The sequence below is a fragment of the Chiroxiphia lanceolata genome, chromosome Z (genome assembly GCF_009829145.1).
Source record: "Chiroxiphia lanceolata isolate bChiLan1 chromosome Z, bChiLan1.pri, whole genome shotgun sequence".
Lineage (NCBI taxonomy): Eukaryota > Metazoa > Chordata > Aves > Passeriformes > Pipridae > Chiroxiphia > Chiroxiphia lanceolata.
This window is the reverse complement of record NC_045671.1, coordinates 74,603,601-74,627,576: the sequence shown is the minus strand read 5'-3', so window position 1 is coordinate 74,627,576 and position 23,976 is coordinate 74,603,601. Positions and strand designations below refer to the sequence as shown.

Below are 23,976 nucleotides of genomic sequence, written 5' to 3'. Positions count from 1 at the left end.
ACCAGAAGTGTGCTCCTGCCCCAGAAAGCCCCTTGGATCCTGGGCTGCACCAAGAGAAGGGTGGGCAGCAGGGTGAGGGAGGGATTCTGCCCCTCTGCTCTGGTGAGACCCCACCTACAGAGCTGCATCCAGCTTTGAGTCCTCGGCACAGGACAGCACAGCAAGGACACCAACCTCTGGGAACAAGCCCAGAGGAGAGCCACCAAGTTAATCAGAGGGATGGAGTACAAGGAAAGGTTAAGAGAATTGGGATTTATCAGCCTTTAAAAGAGAAGGCTTTGGGGTGACCTCACTGCAGCATGTAGTGATGCGACAGGAGGGAATGGGTTCAAACTACAAGAGAGGAGGCTTAGATTAGATATTAGAAAAAAAATCTTTTCTGTGAGGATGGTGAAGCAATAGAACAGGTTGCCCAGAGAAGCTGGGAAGTGTTCAAGGCCCGGCATGGTGGAGCTCTGAGCAACCTGGTCTAGTGAAAGGTTTCCCTGCCCACGGCAGGGTCCTTTCCGACCCAGGTCATTCTGTGACTGACAAATTTAACAAATTACAGCCTACCACACAGAACAGCCTTTTTCACAGAACACATCCCGATGGAACCTGGAAAAGGCCGCAGTGTTACTGCCATTAGTTTGATTCCTGCTCTGGAGGCAGAGGGTGGGAACGGCGCAGGATCCTGTGGACACGGCAATCCCGATCCCGCAGGGCAGCGACCACCACCTCCCATCCCCGGGCGGCACCGGCACCGCTCCCACTGCCCACCGTGCCCATGCACGGAGAAAGGCTGGCTCCCAACAAAGCACCGGGCACAAAACAATACATCATTTGTTGTACTCGACATCGTGGGGAGAATCTCGTGCCTACAGCAAATAAACTCGCGAAACTAGCGGCAGTGAAAATGGTGACAGAATAAATTAAAGCATCGGAGCAGCAAAACAAGTAATACAGGAGACATACTACAAACATTCAGAATAGACAGATTACTTTGTCCTTAAAAAAGTCAAAGCATGATGATAGATAAATGGGTTATCATGAAACCATGTAATAAGGAAAACCAAAGAACAGGAAATACAAAAAAACCTGTTCAGAATACTACTTGTAATTTTCTAACAGTGAGAGAGGAAGAAGGCTGGAGGAAAGGAATAATTGTTTCTTTTTGCTTTTTTCTAAATCTATTTGCATAATGAGTTTTTCATTCTAAGCACTTCAGAACCAAGGCTTACTTAACCGTTCTCATACACTTTTTGATGTAACAGATCCTGAGACACAAAGTCCCTAAGAATTAAAAAAAACATAAATATGAAGAATTAGTCATTATCAAAACAAGGGAAAATACAAGTAGAATTCTTCCACATTCCTAGAAGAATTATGGGCAAGAAAAGACAAAACTCGGTTCAACTGAATGCACTGTGCATACAGCAAAGAAGACAGTGAAATTAATTTTCCTATCAGTGAGGATTCTGAACTGTTGCCAAAAATTTCAGGAATCTTAAAACAGAATTCTCACTAGTGTGAACATCATTAGACAACTAAGAATGAAAAAAAAATCAGTGCCACACAACACGGACAGAAGGGAAACTGGCTTCTAATCTCAAGACTACTATTAAAAAAAAAAGTTCATCTTTCCTTAGAGGAATATATATTAGAATGCTGTGAAATGGAAAACTGTGTACATATTAAAATAAAACGAATATATGGGTACCTGTATGTAATATGAAGAATGCCACATACTAGTAAGTAAGAATATACACCACTGTGTATATTTACTGGGTTAGTAAATAGCTATCATAATAGGCAAAAAGGTTGTCATCACTATGTACTATGAAAAACTGTGCCCAGTTTCAAACTTTGCTTCACATGCTCAGTATACCATATTTTAACAAATTTATATAAGCCATATATCCTCCAAAACAGGCTTCTAACCATAAAACAGACACAGAAGAAAATACAGTTGTCTTATTGTAAGGTCTTAAGACCTTATTGCAGCCTACCAATACTTAAAGGTGGCTTATAAGAAAGATGGAGATAGACTTCTTAGCAGGGTCTGTTGCAACAGGACAAGAATTAATGGCTTTTAACTAAAAGGGGGTAGATTTAGACTATATAGAAGTCAGGGTGCACCCTCAGTTCCTTCATGATTCACTGTAAAGCCTCCGCAATAGAAATATTGGAAATGCTTGGGTAATTCATTCCAAATAAAAGCCAAAATACATGAAAACAAGCACACAGTCATAGGTTTCAGACTCCTTGGCCTCTTCTTAATTTGACTTTACGGGTTTTTTCTCAGCTATTCTCCACAACTTGCTTGTAGATTCATCAGTATCTACTGTCTAACTTCTTTATTTTAATAGTTCTTTTTCAATTCGTATGAGACTTACTCAGAAATAACTAAATAACCTCAGAAAGTCCCAGCAAATCAATGAGCAATTCATTCCTGACAAAGCATAAGTTCATTAAAATCCTAAAATTTTAAGAAATTTAATTTTGCTGAACTCCTGTTTTTAAAGTGTTGTTCTTTTTCTATTCCTGAGTACTGTTGTCTAACCAAAACATATGTCAGTGAATTAAACCGTTAAGAATTACAAATATGGAAACACCTGATCAGACAGCTGGATGATTCAAGGTACAAGCCAAGAAGTCCTTGACATCCAAAGAGAAATGAAAAAACACACACAAGTGCAAGCTTATAGGGAGAGGTAACCAGCATTTCAATGCAGCTATATCTGTCCCAAGAAGTAAATCACAAACATTTCCATTTTGAACCATAAATAAGAGACCACCTTTTCAATGTTTATTCATCACAGTCTTGGATATATCACAACATAGAAAACAAAAGTCTTGAAAAAACCCATTTTGCTGAAAATTCTGGCACAGACTGAGAAGTAGAGGTGAAAGGTCAGTTCTTCATTAACTGAACCAACACAATTAAAATTCTAGTATTAAGTTGATAATAAAAAAAAGGCAGATCCTCCAGTTCTGTTGAGGAACTTACTGTCGCAATAAAATTAAAACCCTCTGAATCAAAATTTTTACATGGATTTGGCATTACACCATGCTTGGTTCAAAAATTACCCATAATACACTGGAAAGAGAAAACATGTATAAAATCTAATGAACAACAAAACACACAAGTTGCATTAGGTACTTTTATAAAATAGAACAAAAATAATTTTCATAATTCCAGTGCCATCAAAAATTACTCTTACAAAGAACATCTATTACCTCTGCAGCTATTAATATAACATGGCCATGCACAGGGCACAGATTCACAAAGGAACTACACATTTTCAGAAAGGAAAATTTGGTCAAGCTAAAAAAACACCTCTGAAAACATAGGTCAAGCCTTATAGGCTTTCCACCCCCATGTTTAAGCTATTATGTATACACTGTCTTATTCATTTGTATTCCTTTGAGGGAGAGTAAAACACTGAAAAAATGAATCACATATTAAAAAAAATAAAGAATATTTTAAAAGAGGGATATTTACTGTTTCTGTTTTACTCCATTTGAAAAGAGATGGACTGTAGCATTCTCACAAGCATGTACGGTCTTCCAAAACAATACAATAAGCGTGGTATTGGGAACGAATTCCCAAGCCAAAACCAATTCATAAACACGGTTTATAAACTGAGAGCAGAGGAGAAGGTGTGACTAAGTTCATAAAAGTGAAACCTGCTTCAGAAAAGCTCTCTAGTTGCTGCATGGTGATTGCAAGAGCAAAGGAAGCTGTTCTAGCCCCACCAGACAGAAGTCCTTCTCAGAACCACACTCACTTCACAGCTCCGAAGATCTCTGCTCAGAGAAGGCCTGCTGGAGAAACAAACTAACCTTCTTAAAGACCAGTTTCAATAGGTCATGGTTCTTCTCATCAGGGAGAGGCCTGTGACAGCAGGTATCTTAACTCCTGATGCTGTGTTTGGCTTCGTAACAGTCCTAGGGAACCTGGATCCCAACACTAAAGTTCAGAATCATAAACGAAACAAAAAACATCTACCATTTTAAACAGCACCTAGTCCTAAAACAACTGCAGTCTACACTGCACAATTTCAAGTAATTTATTTTCACATTTTATTCTTTTAAAGGACTAAAGGACGTGCACACTCTTGGTTTCTGAAATGTAACAATAATGCAGTTCAACTGGGTAGCTGTCCTTCTTGTCGCTAAAAACAACACAGCTTTTCTATGACAATGGCAAGAAAGTTAAAAAGTAACCTGGCATTACATATGTGTTTTGCAACTTTGAAAAAGCAATTTAGTAGCTAAAAACAAGAGACTTGAGATCAACCTTCCTATGAGTGACCTTAGTCAAAGATGCACTCAAAGGCCCCAAAATACTCTTCAGGAACTCATGCTTGCCATGACAAAAAGCAAGGTGGAATTTCACACTCAACACACATAGCTGTGACAGCAAAGGAAAGAAGAGATTCAACGCTAACTTGACCAAATAATTTTCCAATCAGACATAACTTTGCATTTTGGGAGGAAAATTTTAAGGTAAGTCACTTTAAACCCCATAACTAGGAAGAAAATTAAAAAGTTTTTTTGTTGTTGTTGTAATAGTAAGGAGACAAATTTCTCTGTCTCCATTACACAGTCCTCCTTACTTTCTACTTGTTTGAGTGAGAGTTTTTGTTGGTTGGTTTTCCATAAAAATCTTTTTAGTAGCATTCAAATTTCAGTGCATTATTTAAAATTTGTTTCTGGACTTCAATTCCCTTTACATCATGAGGACACAAAACCACATTCCTCCCTACTCCCAAGAACTTGTTTCAACTACAAATTTTAGACTTTCGGTCATTTTTTTCCACAGTGTACCACAACGTATTGGGCATCTTCTCTACCAGCAAGTGAATATCCTTGCTGTGAAAAGCTCTTGCCACATCACCAACAAGGCTGAGGTCAGATCAAATCACTGCAGTGATTTGATTTCAATATGGTCATCCATATTGAAACAGCTGATGCTAACTTCAAATTATGGCTTGCACAGCAAATGTGTCTAGATCCCTTTCTGTGACAATCTTCTGAGACACTTATAACAAGGAAAATAAAGCAGTTCAGGAGGAAACAATGTTAAGTGCACATTAGGTGGGTGAATGGACTTACTGTGTGTGTATTTCATTTTTTAAACATAAATCATCATCACATATGGCAAAAGCAAACCTTCAAGAGTAGCAAAATATTTAACTTAGGTTCTTCTATAAAAAATAAGTGTGATAGTCCCTATATCACAATTGCTGGTGAATAGAATTACAGTGATGATTATGTAAGGGAAATAAAACCACTTCCTTCAAAAAGCTTTGTGATCATACCCACTGAGCAGTAAGAAACTGAGAAGAAATTCTAATCACTATAGAAAACAATTTAATATTATCTTTTCTTTTAAACTCAACTGCTGTATTCTCGTGCTGCGCTACACCCACTTGAGGCAACAAGGGAAGTGCTGAATGACAGTAAGACATGTCTGTGCTTTCAACTCCTCCATGCAATCTTTCCTAACTTTTAGGCTAACTCTTCACCCACTGAGTCACAGTGGCTATTACAGTTGATTCAGACACCCAGACAGGGTGGAAAAAATTCTGCAGATTCCAGTAAGGCTTGAATCAAATGCTCAACATGTTTGTTTCAATGCAAGACAGCTTCAGGCGGCAGTGCTGACAAAAGCAGCAGCCCCACCTCCATTTATCCCCAACTGTTTGTTACTGCTTACCTGATTAATTTTTCTTATATCAGCAACACCACTAGTTTAGTTACATTAATCAAATAAGTCAACTGATCTAGATTAAATCAAGTAGTTTTTTCCCTCCTAGAAACAGACTGTCTGGGTACCACTCCCCCTCACCACTTAACATCATTAATGCAAAAAATAATAAAAAAAAAAGACAAATTTTGCTCTGTCTGATAACTAACTGCATGCTGTTGTGCATGCAGCTCCTATTTCACTATGAAGACTATAACCAACCAGCAAAATTGCATCAGAAAAGGCAGAATTTTTTTTGGAATCACTTTACTTCAGCATTCAAGCATTGCCACACTCTGGATTCTAAGTATATTAATCCCAGTAAAAGCCTCCTGAAAAATGATAAAGACAGGAGGGAAATAAGGGAGATTTTACTTAGTATTAGATTGTTCAGAATTTCATGGCATGGTACAACCCACCAAATGGGTATACACAGCCACCAACGGCATCTAAAAGACTGTGAGAACTTATTTCTCAGTCTATTGCATATAAATCAACAATATTACATGGCTAAATATAGCTAGTTACTAACAGAAAATCTGCATCATCATCATCATCAATTATTTTATTGTCATTTGTACATCTTAGTATTACATGCACACCTAGATAAACTGACATACAAAATAAACTAGTAAGTAAGAAATTAGCTATTTAGAGAAGTCTAGAAGTATCTTAAGCTTTAGCAGACCTCTACATAAATAATGTTCAGGCTGCTACAGTCTCACTAGTTATGAGGACTATAAGATATAAAAAAAATATATTAACAATTCCATTTGTATTTTATACCATATTTTTATATGGATCCATTGAAAATACAAGGACACAAAAGCAACAGCACTGCACCCCAAAATTGCTATTCAGCAATGTAAAGTGTTAAGCATCAATGTGCTGTGAGTTATTTACATGCTGATGTGCTTTGCTAAGTCAGCGTGGAAATATATAAAATGTGAACAGATGTGGCATGCAAAACCCTAAATTTGGGATTACAGTTAAGGATTCATTATTTCTTAAGTCACTAAATATAAATCCCCACACAAGCACTTCCCCTTCCCTTTCTCTGCCTTTGAAAAAAGTTTGGATACAATTAAATTCTTCACAGGCAGGAGACTAAACAAAAGTAAAAAAGAACAAAATTACAGAGTAAAGATAAGATGCTTTCAAAACAAACTATGGCATTTCTCCAGTTATTTATTTTATCCTAATTGAAAGGTTCTTATTTTTAATAGCAATGCTTGCTTCCCTCCTGATTTGTGATTGCTGCTTACTATTCCCAGGTTCTAGACTTGATGAAACTACTGTTATGAGCCATCAAAACTACTCACTGTAAAATGCCACCTCTTTTAAGATTTAAAATGACAAACTAACAGTGACTATGTCATAATTAGACTGATATAGACTTCAACACAGCAAGTATCCAAGTTGTGTCTGAAGCAGTTTCTGAACTGACAGACTGACACTGTGTCTAGAGATGCAGCACCTTTAAACGATCAGTTTAATCCAAAGCAGTTCTGAGAAGGATTCACTCACACGGATCCAGCTGTTGGCCTTCATCTCCACAGGGTTCTGTGGCTCACTGCTGTACAGACAACACAAGCACCACATCAGAGCCTCCTGGCTTTCATCTGCAGGGAAAAAAGCAAATAAAGATACATTTAGAGGGAAAAGGAAAACCCAAACAAAACACAGACAGAATTACACACAACAATCCCTATTCATCCACAGAACTAAAGCCCTAAATATCAGCCTCAGCTCATACTGCTCCTCTTCTACCAGATGCACACCACACATTTAACGTTATTCATTTGTACACCTTGTGTAACCATTTCCTTCAATAGCAGTTTAAAAGGTATCAAAGGGTTCAAAAGCTATACAATAATTAGATGGTCTTAGAAACTTGCAGGACCTAGTAACTCATTTACATAAATAATATCTGAGGCTATCAAGGAACTTTCAATTCAGTATCTAATATCATTATTAATAAACAACAATCTACAGTAGTAAAATAGTTATTACATTGTGTCCAAAGCTTGCACATCTAAAGTATGCTCACTTATGAAAAACTAAGGTTTGTGAAGTATGAAATCATTCACAGCTAGAATGTAAAATACCAAGTTCTCTGTAAAAATATATTGAGAGTCTCCATGTCTCAGGAAAAGTACATTTCTGCAGACAGCAGAGTAGGTAAATGCTGATGGGGAAAAAAGTCCTATTATGATTTTCTGTTCAGATTGGGTTTTACTTAATTCTAACCCACTGTTGGAAATGAGTTCTCTTCTTTAAGAATCTACCATAATGAGCAATACTGTCAGTGCTCAGATGCACAGACTTTACTACAGAGGAGCTGATTATCTGGAGTAAGCAGGTAAGAGCCATTTTACTCACGATTATTTCCCACAACTTTGTTTTCAATAGGCTTTGGTAGTTTTTCTCTAATATTCTTTGGCAGATACTAAGAGTTTCTACAGTGAATTTAATCCCAGAATGAAACTACATGATTGAAATTAAAATTCTGAAAACTGGATGTAGTATTGTAGCTCTGATAATATACTCAGTAAGCAACACTATGATTGTTAAAAAAAATACAAACAAGTGATACCACATGAGGTTTAGAAACTATACTATGAGACAATTTGATTATCAAGCCCAAGGAATGCTTTCTTTTGTTTTCTGTGTATTTGTTATCCAGGATGTAATAAACGGTATTATTTAGAAGTGCTTTGTTGGGAAAGCCTGAGGAAAAAATAAAAGCTCCATTAAGTAATGCCTGTATTTTCACCAGGTGACCAGAGATGTTAACACTGATTTAAACCAGTATTCCTCAATAAATGTCCAACAAGCCTGTAGGCCATTACTGACCTCCCACTGACTAACATCTCTGCAATAGAAATGGTTTCCCAAACATACATTTTAACCAACTACAATTTGGGGTATTCTGACATTATGTGTTTGAGGTTTTTTTTTAATAAGGATTTTTACAAGGCTAATAATTTCCTAGGTTGTGTAAGACTGAAGTTAAAGGACATATATTGCATGCTGCTCAGCACAAATTCAAAGTATCCTTATATTTTTTATTGTAACCATATTCCAATAGCATTCAGACATCAGCACTAATAGGCAACTTTATCTCCTTCAAAAACATTTCACCCAAACTCTATTATGACATTACAAGGGAGGAAAAATAAGCAAAGAGTGGTTTATTTGTTTAAACAGCTAAATGATAGCCAGTTGCTTCTTGGAAAATGAAGATTTTAAACATTATTAATTACTAGTACTAAAATATGGCCTGATTATAAAGTCTGGCTATTGAGATAATTTTCAATTACATGAATTACACAGAAAGAGACATGGAAAAAGAAATGAAGTTCAAATCTCCTATCTCCAACAGCATACACACAGTTCAAGTATTCCTTCTTTTGACTCACCTGGTTTATACTGTATGTCTATAGTATGCCAATCAGTAATTTTATTTAAGTTATAGTGCTTTTTTGACTTAGAAAAAATAAAGAAAAGAGGTGAAGAAAATGCATATAACTGCTTGAACAGACTTCTGGATGGGAAGATTTTTTGCTACACATGATGACTTGTTACATACTATAAAGTAAATTGCATGTACTGTTGCCTGTCAGAACTGTAAATCAGTATGACAAAAACAAAAGTGATGAAAACAAATCTTAAATAAACAAAGCTGGCACACCTTGCCAGCATGAATATGCACGGATTCAACCAGATAAATTCAAACCTCAACCCCGGTGAGACTGAGTTACCCTGGTGTCATAGCTATGCCAACAGCTTCCAAAAAATAAGGAACTGGAACAGCTTCAAACTTTCCCAGTCAAAATTACTTTTTGACCAAAACTGAGGCAGCCTCCCACAGATCTGTGAGAAGCAGGAAAACAGCCCATAAAATCCTCTTGCTCTGAAAAACCCAGTGACACGCTCTGAGGGCCACCCTCAGGTTCACTGCTTTCTGTTCACAACTGCTCTGGAACGGTGGAGGAAAGATGGGAAGATTAAGAATAATGTATATCTCAAAATAATTACAGTAACTGCAAAAAATAATCCAATCCAAAGACCAAACACACAGTCACAGAAAACTTACCGGGGTATTTTTTCCTCCCTGTTTTCTAGCAACTGTGATCTCCATGGAAAACATATCATCATGATATGCACTGAAAACCATTATCAGGATACAAATTAAGGCACTTGATCTTATTATGGCATGAAAGAATGCTGACTATCCAAATAACCAACCAACTAATATGTCCAGAGAAACAAAATTAAAAACTCAGCGGTGGAAATTACAGCCCAAAAGAGGTTACCAGCTATCTACTAGATAGGTAGGTAATGTATCTCCAACTAAGGGAATAAAACTTTTCTATAGGAAATTTAAGGCAAATTGGAAGTTGTTTTTGTAAAAAAAAACCAGCAAAAGAAAACAAAACAAGCAAAACCCAAGAAAATGCAAACAAACAAACAAAAAGGAACTAAAAAATCCCAAACCAACCAACCAACCAAAAGCCTAAACCTTTATGATCAATCAGACTGCACTTCTTTCCTGCCAATCTCAGAACAAATTTTTTTTAAAAAAGGGAAAAAAAGAAAAAAGGGAATGTTTTTCTCATGACACACTGTAGTCTCAACCATCCTGAGATACAGGCAGTTTATAAAAATGAGTGGGGCCAGATGGAAGGAAATCAACTCTAATCTTAGAGCCAGAAATATTATTTTTAGAGCTCATTGTAAAATTTTATTGAAATATATCAGAAAATGTTGCTTAGCTAAAACTGAGCTTCCTGTGGACATGAATGCACCCACAAGCACACTCACACACACACACACACTGACACACAGAGCCACCAAGAGAGCCCCCAGCATTTCTACTGTTAGTCTGGGCTCAAAACCCAAACTAGGAGGGTCCTACTGAGAAGATAATCCCCCAGCCCACGGAAAAAAACATTGGAATTCCTTACCGAGACTGAATTCCTCATGTATCCCTTGTGGTTTAGGACCACAAGTAGAGCCATGAGATTTTCTGCAGTCGTGCATCCCTCACATTAGCATTCTAAATAGGGCCAACGTGGTCACCTCCTGCCCAGGAGTGTTTATGAGCAGATTATTTTCCCTCAGAGGCCACGCTTCCTGCACTCAGTGGTCAGCCATGGCAGCTTCCAGCACCAACAGACAGCCATTTAAGGTGATAGGTATTGTGGTTTGGATATGATACAGAAGTGTAAGGTTTTTCCTTCTCTATTTATGAGTATGAAAGACTGACCTGAACAAAATCAGTTCCTTCTACTGCGAGGGTGGCCTGGCTCAGATACATGCCAGAATGAGCTATTTATCCAAATGAGAAATTACATGAAACCCACTTGAGAGTCAGCATCTGCTACAGCCAGCACTATCTTAAAGAATATCTTCAGAACTAGTGCCAAACAAAACGAAAAACTGATGAATCTAAAATGGAGCAGTCCAAAGGGTGCTCAGGTGGCTCTAAGAAGAGGAAGTGGTGGGAATGTGTAAGCAGACATCTTCAGGTCTATTATGTCAGAAAATCTCCTTGATTCATCTTTAAGCATGAAAATGAAGGATTCCACTTTTAGCAAGTAAAGTTCTCTGAATTCTTGCTTGCCACTTTGAGACAAAACCAAAAACTCTGTAGTAAAACTCCACTCTCAAGCAAACTTCAGAGGTAACAATCAACTTGCAGCAAAAGTGCTTTTGCAGCTTCAGAAAATGCTGAGGGGACACAAAAAAGAGCAAAGAAGTAGAGGAAACCAAGAACATATTGCTGGGATTGCTGTGAAAAGGAGCCAAAAGCAGACACAGATGGCTTTCAGCTTTGATGAAAAATACAGATGAAGGTATTTTCTATTAAACAATATATTGTCAGCTCAGAAAATTTGATGGTCTAAACACCTGTATATTCCAAATGAAAATTTAGAAGAAAAGCAAATGTGTAATTGCAAACATCAACAGTTACAAACATTCTCAGAAAGTATGATTGCAAGGGAAACCCTTCCCTTGCAAAAATACATCTATAAAGTACAAAAAGGCTTTTCAAAAAGCACACATTTGCTGGTCTGCAAAAGTGGTCTGTGGACTGTGTTTAGACAGGGGTCTGTCTATGGTCCTTTCCCAAATTTTCCTTTCAGGGGAGAAGTGCGGACATTGCATACACCTACCATGTGTTTTGTGGACAAGTTCCCTCTGCCTGTGCTTGGAGCTGACTGAAGGCAAAGCCAAACCAGCACAGACACTGTGTTTGACTTAATAACCCCTCTAGGTGAACACAACATTGGCCTTGCCTCGATTTCCCCAAAAGGAAGCAAAAAGCAGAAGAGACAAAACATGATTTTTTTTTTTTTCTTAATAAGAGCAACAGGCTGATTAAAGGTTATTTTAACGGCCTCACACTGAAGCTCAGAATTAGTTTCTGCTCAAAAGTAGGTCCCAAGTGATTTATCAAAATATCAACATCTCAATTCCTGGAAAAGGCACAGAACTGCTGGTGAGGGAGCACAAGGAGTGTCTGCTCCCTCTCAACAGGTTTCCTGTGCCCAATTTATTTTCTCTTCTATAATCTCACCCACACACATGTTCACTACCAGTAACAGCATTTTGGTTTTTTCAAATGTTTTTTTCCTGTGCCACCACTTAACTGTTTTAATTTTGACTCTATGTGCATTTTCACTAGTTGAGGATGGAGAGGTAGGGAAAATACACGTTCAGAATAAATTCAATAAAAACGAACTCAGTCATAACTTAGGAGAACTTTACACTAATTAGAAAAATTTAAGTAGCAGAAAAGTTAAATCTCCTATATTAGCACATCTAATAGAACATTCTGATACGTAACTGGAAGAGACTTCTGTTGAAAGTAATTTGAAGCATTAGATTTTATACATTTTGAGATCCTAGCAAAATGTAATCAATATAACAAGAAAATAAGACTAGAGATCATGATGCACCTAAACATTCACTGGGTTTAAAACCTACTGGTCCCAAGTCAAGATTCTGTAACTAATCCATGAAAGTCATTAGATCCAAAAGCAAACTTAACAGTTCTCAAAGCCACATATTTTAAATAACATGGCTAGTCTTTTCATCTCAAAATTTTACTTCAGTAAAAAAGAATGTTGTGTTTTATGGAAAAAAATTATAGTCTATAACAAGTCGTATTATGTTAATTTCTCTAGAACTAAGTTTATGGAACTGCTACAGGAATGTCATTAGATGTTCTTACCATATCCTATAACAAAAGGATTCCAACAGAGCCTTCCTAAAAGCTGTCCAATTAAAGGGAACTGCTGGATTGCTGCAACTGAACCCTGCTAAAACATAAAAACAGGCAAAAAGATAGTAAATATACTGCATGTCAAAAGTAGGTTAGCAGAACTGGTAATGATAGAGATTGTTATAAATTACAATCCCAATGGTTTTCCTGTGAAATGGTCTGGAAGCAAAACACCTGCAGGTTTGTAATAAAAGCAGAACTTCCTGAAATTTGCTATAATGTCATAATTCAAGTAAGTTAAAACTTAACATAAGCAATTTCCTTACCTAATACTTAACTATGGTAGAAAATTAGTTCATTTGCCTCCCATCCAGCGACCAGAACGGTATCAGTAACCAAGATCCCATTGTATGAAAAGCCCTATTAACATACATTTTTGTTGATCCTCACTGCTTTAATACAGTCTCACGGTTTCAGAAGAAATTAATACCTACTATGGCACAAAATTAGGTATCTTTCTGTTACTTCTGCTTGCTTTCTTTAAATTAACTTACTTAATGACTAGCTAGTAAGAAACTGACATTTAACTTCTAACCAAATAGAAAGCAGCTTCACTATAAAAGTAATAAACAGTGTAGTCTGTATATAATCCTGTGTAATCAGTCTTATTTTTCCATTTTTGTAGCTTTACTATCTAATAAATGAAGGCTTTGAAAAATAGTGCTGTGCTGAGATAACATGCATAACAAGATAACCATCTCCTGCTACTGCAATAAATGCCTTACATTTGTCTCACGTTTGGGGCTAGGCCCAGACTTTCTGGGGCCATATTCACAAGGTCCATTTCAGGCCAAGCCTCAGATTACTTGAAGTAGCAATGTTCTTTTTTTCCCCCTCTTAAGAAAAAGATACATAAATATAGGAAGAAACACCACTCCTCAAAAATCTTTTATTTAAAATTTAAATTCAGTTCAGAAACAAACCCTTCTCTGAAGTCTTCAGATAAGAAGAATATTTAAAAAGGAGTACCTCCATAAGAAGCAAGCTTTATGCCATAATGCCGTATTTCTAAAGCTAATTATACTGAACATATACACTGAAAAAGCCACGCTCAGAAAAATACAGAAACAACTAAACATAGAAACAACTAAATTTACTTTTAAAAAAAGCACTCAAGTGAGTGCAGACAACAATTAAACTACTAAGTAGAACAGGCAGCAGCACATGTCAGTGGTCTGCCCATGCTGCCAGAATTCACTGTGTGTGCCATAACACCAGGGTTAACAAGCCACCAGACCCTCTAAGGTTTTAAGGATCAGTTACAGATTTACACGTTAAGCCCTTTAAATCATCCAATTTATTACCTGACAACCAGAATCAAATTCTTGTTTATTTAAAGAGTTTTGTTAAGAGGCTAGAGCACTGGCCGGGAAATCTCACGTGACATCAACCAATAAAGGAGAAAAAGCTCTTTTCCCAATAAAGCAGGGAAACAGGAAGCACACTCCTGTTTGCATTACCTGTGACTGTTTCCCCAATTTGCCCCTCTGATCCAGCAGTACATTAGGTCAACAACACAAACTTCTTTGCTACTTGTAGCTTCTGGTTTTATCAAAACATGGTGCAGATCGTTTTGCAGGGTGTCTTCAAAACAGGTTACTCTTCCTTCTAAGGTTACTTACCACATCTTTCAAAGTTTCATAAAGCTGATGTAGAAACTCCTGCAGCTGGGGTAAGTGAAGGCACACATCTTTCTGGGATTCCAATGTAGTGGCTTGACCCCATTCAACAGCTTTATCCAACCAATATTCAAAGTTCAGTTTGGGCACTGTAGTGTCCTGGGCCATTATACAATCCTGAGAAAGAGATTATAACTCCACATTAGGCAGCAATAAACACTGTCTTCAAACCAACAATGAAACTATGAAGAAGGATTTCTGCTAACTTGTTTTGTGTTCACAGTGAAAGTAGGTGTAGGGGGTGTCTGTGTTCACATCTCATGAGGCTGGCAATTTTATCTGTAGTATAAAGAGGGTAAACTAATAATCCCATTACGACAAAATGGCAAAAGGGGGCACAGTAATCAATAAATTATCTCAGAATGTACCACCCAGATGTGTTTTAGGCTTTTCTTATCTCAATTTGTCATCATCAATATCTCACACAGAAAATATTAGAACAATGTGAGTTTGCATTTGTTTAGAATGCTATGCATGATGAAAAACTGAAAATGCCTGTTCCAAGATAATTAAAGCATTAAGACACAATCAAAAGAAAAGGGATTAGAAGCCCTTTGCTCATTGTAATTTCTATATTTCTAATTTATCATTAGCTTTAAGTGTAAAAAGAGTATTCTCCTTAAAGAAAACTAATAAATGAAATATTTCAGCTCTGTTGTTGTTTGTACTACCATACAAAGGAGAAAGAAAAAATACAACCATACGCAGCTTTACATATAACTCAATACTGAATAAAAGCTTTATCATATATGATCGATACCCAATGGCACATTCACTGTAAAAAATGGGTCTTTGAGAGATAAGCATTATCACCAAGCCAGAATGTTAAAATCTAACCAAACGATACCAGGAAAAGATACCAAAAAAGAAAACAGCCCATTCTTTTTTCTGCTTTATTATTATATTTTTCATTGACAGAACAACAGAGAATGGCACAGCAGGCACTACAACAACTTTTAAATGCTTCTGAAAGAAACACTTCTTAGGCTGAAAGAGCAAATGAGCTCCTCAAATCAACGGCAAATGAGGTATTCAATCATTGTTCTTTCTGTCAAAACTGTAAAGACAACTGTCAATTAACATGACTGTGGTGGTACTTTTAGAAAAGAATTGTTGCCCACCTGGAAACAAATTCAGACACTCATAGATGCCACAGAAATCAGTGAATGTGTACCTTTGTAAGCTACAAATGAAAAAAAATAAGCCAGAACCTCCACAGCAGCCCTGCAAACCAAGCTTGCTTTATGCAGCTAGCCCTTACAGTCACAGCATCTGTACAGCACGGGAACCTGAGCCAGATAAAAATCTGAAGATCATTAATAAACTTGATTAATTTCTATAAGTAATACATAAATAAATACCCCATAGTGAATTACAGCTATAATTTGAGTTTGAATCCTGTCCAGCAAAAAAACCCACAAACAACCGAGGTAAAGCTGTTGGATTGCTGGAGTACAACGCATATTTGCCCTAATATGCTTACTTGTACAAAGCCAAGTAAGCAAAGCCACTGCTTTTATGTTCTTTATTACACTCTCATTTCTATGTGCAACTGTTGCTGTCAGCAGAGTTCTTAAGGGATCTATGCAGAGCCAAGATCTTCGTGGTCTTCTGTGAGTACCAAAACAGACCATGAGAGCCTTCATCACCATAGCTGACTGAAGGGACACAGATCACAGCAGCAATCAGCCATCAAACACACTTATCATCACAGGGACATAAGAAAGACTTTTAGAACAAATTAAAGCCAGCAAATGAACTTACACATGTGAGTAAATTAATGAGCCTATCTGATCTTCCCAGATAAGATTAATCCTCCCAAATAACTGAAAAGCCAGTCCCCTAACAAAACGGCTCCTAAAACTTTTAGGAAAGGAGAAAAGAAGGAAAATCAAAACAAACAAAAAAGAGGAACCACAAACGCTCAAGCATTTTGGGATCAGTCAGAAGTTGATTGTGTATTAACAGAGGATCCGAGGTAAGCAAAGCAAGCAGGTTAATCTGATACACTAAGTACCCATTACTACTATTCCAGGATGTAGAATGGCAGAGCCATCACAACGTGCTGTTTTCCAGAAGTCTGAAAGCCCAGCTCCACAGTAAGAGAGGTGTTTTATCTCCCTTCTTAATTACAGCTAAATAAACTGGATTGCTGGTCTGGTGAGACTCCTTATTAATTCTTCAGCCTGTCCAGAGCCATTGGCATATAAAAAAGACTGAGTTGCACATTATTCTTCTTTATCTACTACTACTAAAAAAAGGCAAAAATGAGAACATCAGCATAAACCACGAGTGAAAGGAAACGTAAGAAGTGTATCTATTCCATACAATGCTAACTGCAAGTGTGCACTTTTTACTGTTTCTGATAGCTAATTCCCTTAAGAGATCATCTGTCCTGAGTGTCTTGGATACAAGCAAAGTACTCTCCCATCAACAGACGAGCACTGGTCACAAAGGAAACAAACCAGTTCTACATTCAGTGCTATTCAAAATCTCCACCCAAAATGCAGTGCATTTTCCACAGCTGTCTTGTATGAAAGCACTGGCAAAGGAAAAAGCACCAAAAAACCTTCCAACTATACACTCAAGAGTTCAGAACCTATCCTGGTTCTGAACCAGGACAGTTTCCTGGACTTGTTCCTTTCACATAATTTTCTTGACGAAAGCAAAACACAGTTCTGTTTCTAAAACAGAGTTTAAAAATTTTAGCTGCAGTCCAATGCTCAATTCATGGACACATTCATGGGCAAAAATGGAGGAGTTTTATGTCCATTTCTAAAGCAGATTAAAGGACACATAAATATATTTTTGTCTGCAATCTATTTTCTGAAACTGCTCAAAATTCTAATATATCAGCAATAAGGAACATGCGATCCCTATGATTAAGAGAGCAGGTAATTTGCAGTGCAGATTTGGAATAAATTGTGGTCTGTATACTTGAAAAAAAAGGGGAAATAAACCATTTAGAGTGACACATGTAAAAATCTTCATTTGCATTCTCTTTTGGGGGAGCAGGTAGGGTTGTGCACTTTTGTAAAGTTTTAGACAAGAACTACTTTTGTCAATTCAATGGTAGCAGAATCGCTTACAGCAACTATTAGGAACTTTATAATTATAATCTCTTTCAATTCACATTCTTATAAAATTATCCTGAAATCAGCAGAAGAATAAATTAAAGTGGCACTTTTAGGAATGGCTGTATTATTTTTATCGGCCATTGGCACTCGTTTAGCATTTAGTATGTGCTTCAATTCATCCTTGATCAAGAATGTGATTCATTTAATATGCACTAATATTTTCTGCATCACAACACTAATTGCACAGTAAAATAAAACCAGAAAAAATAATTATCACAAGCACCTGCTCCATTTGCAATAGCAAATTGAAACAAACTCCATGTAAATACAACTTCCTCTGGAAATAAAACCAAAGAACACAGTTTTGCCAAAAGAAATCTGCAAAATATGGCAAACTAAATAGCTGTCAATCAGAGATGGCTGACGTTATCATTCAGTGTTTAGACTAACAATTCTCCTGGAGAAAGTATTAACTCCTCTATTTTGCTCCTCTTTATTTATTTCCTGTATTTACTCTAATAATTAGTATCTTAACAGTTGTCAGAGCTTTATTCTGAATTATGTTACCAGGTCTCGCTGGAAAAAGAGCCCAATTTTCATCTTTAAGGGACTGTGGCAGGTTCCTAAAAGCGCCACTTTCGTGGGCAGTGTATGTATTAAACCTCTTGCACAGGGAACATTGCAAACAGCAAAATGATGTTTCCAGCTGCTTTCTGTTGCTCTGCAGACTAGAGAAGACTTGCTGCCCTGAGGAAGCCAGCTTTCCTGGGATTCATACCACATGTCCCTCTCTAGAACACTCTGTAAACATTACACCTCCCTATTCCTGCAAAAGGACTGTTCAATCATAATAAAGCCATCTCCTTCCACAGGGCAGTTGGCTCCTGGAACAGGCTCCCCAGGAAGTGGTCAGAGCACTAAGGCTGACAGAGCTCAGGATGTGTCTGGACAATGCTCTCAGGTCTCTTGGGGATTGCCCTGCATAGGCCCAGGAGATGGACTCAATGATCCTTGAGGGTCCCTTCCAACTGAAAATATTCTGTGATTCCTATTCATCAGGCTATAAGCTTCACAACCCCAAAAATATTATTTATTAGCCTCACTTGATAAAAAGTAACCACACAAAAATAATTCTAAAATTTTCTGGTTCTAATGGCAGGCTTATCTGGCAGCAGCAGATCTTCCTTCTGACTTACCCCATTTCAAGAGGCTGAGAATAAAACCTTCTCTAATGGGAAGAGTAGAAATAATAGCTCAGCACATCCATCTAGCTCCTATCTTTTGCCACAGGAACAGCAAAAGCAGGAATGGTATCACTGAATTTTACAGATGTTATTTGTTACCCTTCCATAATGAATCCTAACAGGACAACAAGGCAATCAACCATCATTTTCATATACAAAATATGCAAGTACCAGCCCTCATTGCAAAGCACTGGAAGCCACTCTTGAAAGGAATACACCAAAGAAGTTACTAAGACTGCAACACCACAAGCGGGTTTTTTTAAGTTAAATTTAAGGGGAGAAAACAGACAAGGAGGTAAGGTACCTTTACATCTCTGTCAGGAGGTTCTACATAATTCAGCAAAGTACCAAAACATAACATGTCCTAATTGAGAAGAATTTCAATGTCAGCAGTAGCCAGAGCAAAGCCCAGCAAGGCCCACATAGAGCTGTCCATACCAGTAGACAGGGAATCAGATAGACGTGCAAAATGGAAACTTTTTTCAATCCCACATTTGCTCAGGTGTCCTAGTTAGCACAGCTGAGACCAGTTCATCACTGGATGGGTGTAACCCAAAACTGTGTATTCTATAGCCTTCCATTGCATTTCCCAGAAACTGGTATCAATGAACCATTTATGCTATCTGCACATAGAGCCTGACTCCTCAGGCTATAAACTAGGTGCTAAGAGGCCTGAGAGATAGGAGTTGCTCTAGTCCTCACACCCATTAAGGAACCCCTCGCCCTGAGGGAGGTACTGAGAATTCCTTCCTGAACTGGATAGAGGATATGTAATCTTGGAGTCTTGGGACCTTTTTAAACACTCGTGGGATCCAGAGGAAGACTGCAGATCACCACTCTCAACCAGACTGCAATCACCACTCTTGACCAGACTGCAACAGCACTCTCACCAACAGGTTTTCCCCTCTCCTTTTCCCTTTGGACTCAGGGGGCCCAAGGAACACCACTCTGTTCATGCCCCAGGGTGCTGGTTATATATTTGGGTTTTGTGGGTTAAAACCAATTGTTTGCCTGTATAATCGTAGTTACTGTATTATTTTATTAAATTGTTACTCTCATTTATAATTTCTCTTTTGAGTTGAGTTCATTTCCCCCGCTGGTTTACCTTTAAACCAGCACATCAGGGCACAACGATGTTAAGCAGATCAATGTGGCCTTCCAAAACAAAAGTCAGACTTGAAAGAAACAGGAGGCTGCTCACTCACCCTTTAACTCCTTGCTTGCTCTTCCATATGTGAATTGCTCACCTCTGAGCAGTGTACAGTGATCTACCACAGAAAGGTAACAACAATATATGACAAAATACAGCAGAAGCCAGAATTAACATCCTGGGCATGGTGAACAGAAGCACAAACAAGTACCCATCTTCATAATCTCCTAGAAATGGAGCAGGGGAGGTGTGAAGTACATCTCCTTTCAATGTATTGCCTCAGTAAGGTTTACATATTTTGTTCTGCACAATCTGAATAGCAAACCTTACAAGATTATTTTGGTAACATTCAGGTCACTGTAAAGTGGCAATCTCTCCTTGTGCTTGAGGAATAGTTTTTTGGGAGATTGCTCTAGTGAAAATTAATGCTAAAATATCCTTGGGTTTAGTTTGCTGCACAGAACCTTGTCACTCAGCCCAGCTCATTTTCAGCTGACTTCTGTGACAACAGCTGAAATAAAGATAACACAAGGCAAATTGCAGCTAAAAAGAATGCAAACAAAAAATAAATGCAACTCTGGAAAGAGGCATTAGGTCTGATTGAACCTCCAAACTACAGGAGGCAGAACTGCTTCTGGTATCTGGCAACATAAAAATAAAAGTAAGATATTTTATATCACTTAGCAAAAAGTCCTATCATCACTAACACTAGTTTAGCTTCACTAACAGTTACAGTAACATCACACATCGATTGTCCATGAGTCTCTGAAATCAGTAGTCTAAACACTTCATAAATGAGATCTTCTTTTGCAGGTTACACAAAAAGGAATGAAATGCTGGTTCTGTTTACATCAGTGGAAAAATTTTTGCTAGTCTCAAAGGAGCCCAAATTTCTCATTAAGCTTTCATGACACTGAGAAGCACATCCCCACAGGAGTTTACCAAGCCACTACAGTGGAAAAGTTAGATGTTTTAGCAATAACTGTAAAATTGCTGTTAAAGTTTATTGTTTGTACCCATTTTCCTACACCAAATCTGCCAGCTAATGCATGATTTTGTACCTCACGGGTTACCTGACATGAACAGGTACTATACAGTTTTCATTACGCAATTCTGGCAATTATTATGCTCTCACACAGCTTCATGTAAGCCAAAGCAAAATGAATGTAGTTACCTAGACAATGAGTAATTTTTGTACCAAATACAAATTCTGCTTTTTCAGTTAAACTTTTAAATGTGGTTGCACCATCTCCTACAGCTTAAAACCACTATTTGAGATTTTTTAATGCCACTTCACATGTCTGAAACCTCTTAAACCTCTTTTCAACAGAACACTTCAGAAGAAAACTGATCTGGGGGTGCTATAGTTGTATATTGCTTGAGTGGAATACAGAGAAATTTCTTTCCTTAAAATTCAGTTTCTCTGAAAAAAACAAACACCTTAGCTAGACACTAATTTGAAGTTTCACCATGAAATAAACAGTATTTCTTTTGTGCCAGTTGCAATACTTTGAGCTATCATTGAGGGGGACACCGCACACACCCCAATCCTTGGCACCCTTTTTTTTTCCTTTTTAGAAATTTAAGTTCTGGAATTAAAAATATACAGTAATTTCCAATCAGAAGGAGAAGCACATACATTAAACTGTACACAGCAAGTTAGAACATTAATCCACTCTTCAGAGGAGTCACATATGACCTGTAATATAGAAGAAAAACATGTATTCCTTTGTATATCGAGGACCAGCAATCAATTCTACTTGTATAAACTAAAATTACAAGAAGGCAGGGAGAAAGCCAGAACATATTCCAGCTAAGCTGTGGGGGTCAGGAGGACAAGCAGGAACAGGGACACAATCTATTTAGATACAGAGAAGAATGATTAGCCTTTCTTTCTTCAATTAAATTATGAATGAACACTAAAGGTCTTCGTATTTCCAACAATGCTTCATTAATAGCCATGCAACTGCTAAATTCAAGCATTCTCCCAGCTTACACAAGTATAGGAAAAGAAGACACGTTCCAAACTCTTTATCCCAAGTATTTGAAAGGTAAAGTACTGGTATTTATATCCAGAGATATTCACATAGTGTAGAGTCGTACTTCTTACACTAAGTAAATTATTTTTCCCCATTTTTTAAGAACTTCTAATATTTAGTACAGTAATGAAGTACACACCTTTCACTGAAATACTTCAGTTCTGCAGAGTTAAAAGCATTTCTGCATAAGCATGAGGAAACAGAGGCACAAACAGAAAATGATTTGTCCAAAGTCACTGAGGAAACAAATGACAGAAAGAGATAAAGTACATAGAAAAAATTTCCAGATTCTTACGATTCTCCTGTTTTTCAAAGAGTCATCGCTAGATTGCTACATCACAGAAATTTTACCTAGAGGATTCTTCACTGATATAGAGCATTATCCCATTTTACTTATTTCAGTTATTCTTCCACATAAGAAATGGTGATTTGGAAAATTTTGGAGAGGAGTGTAAGTTTAATTACCCACATTTGTGAGCCAAAACTGAAACTGAAAACATCAAATTCTCGCAGCACTTACAGGGCACTTATCTTCCCTAGTCTTTAGTTTAAATAAAAGACCAGCTACATTTTCAGACAGTATTCTTTAAAAGCATGCTGTACTGAAGTTCCTCCACCACAGCCTGTGTCAGACAGCACAATACAAAAGTTGGCAGGTCTGCTGAATCAGAAACAAAGCAGGAAACTTTTTACTGCCCCCGTATTCATAAGCCATTTAGGAAAGTATCTATGTATTATGGTTGCAAAGATGTATCACAAAATGACGCATTATTGCTCTGTTTCCAAAGACCCTAGAAGGAAGGGGAATAGTGAGATGCAGACAGCACAGAGGTGAAAGTCTCTCTCTTTCTAGATGTCTTCAATACGAGATATGTGGGTGATACAAGAGGGCAGAAGCAGACTTTTCACAGGGGTATGTAGTGACAGACGAAGGGCAATGACTTAGAACGACTGGGTTTAGGTTAGACGTTAGGAAGGAACTTTGTAGTGAGGGTGGCGAGGCCCTGGCACAGGTTGCCCAGAGAAGTGGTCGATGCCCCACGCCCGGAGGAGCTGGCGGCCAGGCCGGACGGGGCCCACCGCAGCGGGGCGTGAGGCACGGAGCGCCCCGGGTAGGGGTGCAGGGCCCGGGGGCGGCCGCGGCCGGAGCGCAGCTCTCGAGGGGCAGCGCGGCCCGGGCCCGCCGCCTCCCCTGCCAACCCCACAGCGCCGGGGAGCGCAGCGAGGGCCGGGGCCGCCCCTCGGGGCCACACCGCCCCTGCCCCGCCGTCAGCCCCCGCGGGGCGCGGATGAGCCGCCCCAGGGCACGGCCCCGTCCCGACACCACAGCCCGCGCCCTCCAGGGAGCGACGAGCAAGCAGTTGCCGCTGCCCTCCCAGTCCCCAGGCAGGAACCGCCAAGGCTCCCCCGTGCCCTGTCTCCCTGCCCGGCCCTTCCCATCCCTTACCCGCCGCCCGGCTCGCGCCGCCACACCGAATTTGCGCGCGCGCCGCCGCCGCTGCCAGGGCTGCGCATGCGCAGGGGCGGGGCGGGCGGTGTGTGAGGGCCGGCGCCGCCCGTGTTCGCTCGGCTGTGCCGGGGAACGGCGGGCGGGTATCATCATCATCATCATCATCATCATCATCATCATCATCATCATCATCATCATCATCATCATCATCATCATCATCATCATCATCATCATCATCATCATCATCATCATCATCATCATCATCATCATCATCATGATGGCTGGGCTTCGCGAACGAAGGTTTGGGAA

The 23,976-nt window shown here is 38.6% G+C and overlaps 1 protein-coding gene across 8 annotated transcripts in view; it reads right to left on the bottom strand.

Annotated features, from left to right (window-relative positions):
• Positions 1-23,703, bottom strand: part of FANCC (FA complementation group C) — a 68,819-nt gene extending 45,116 nt beyond the window's left edge. The window contains exons 1-5 of one of the 8 annotated variants that reach the window (XM_032674644.1): positions 23,665-23,703; positions 22,357-22,453; positions 14,651-14,824; positions 12,978-13,065; positions 7,262-7,356 (exon numbers count right to left, since the gene is read on the bottom strand). In XM_032674644.1, coding sequence (XP_032530535.1) covers positions 7,262-7,356; positions 12,978-13,065; positions 14,651-14,815 — 348 coding nt within the window. In that variant the 5' untranslated portion in view covers positions 14,816-14,824; positions 22,357-22,453; positions 23,665-23,703. Of the gene's footprint in view, positions 1-7,261; positions 7,357-12,977; positions 13,066-14,650; positions 14,825-22,356; positions 22,454-22,737; positions 22,863-23,611 lie in introns of those variants that run through there. The other 7 variants (XM_032674647.1, XM_032674643.1, XM_032674650.1 and 4 more) reach the window with 7 other exon arrangements.
• Between the last annotated feature and the right edge of the window lie 273 nt (positions 23,704-23,976).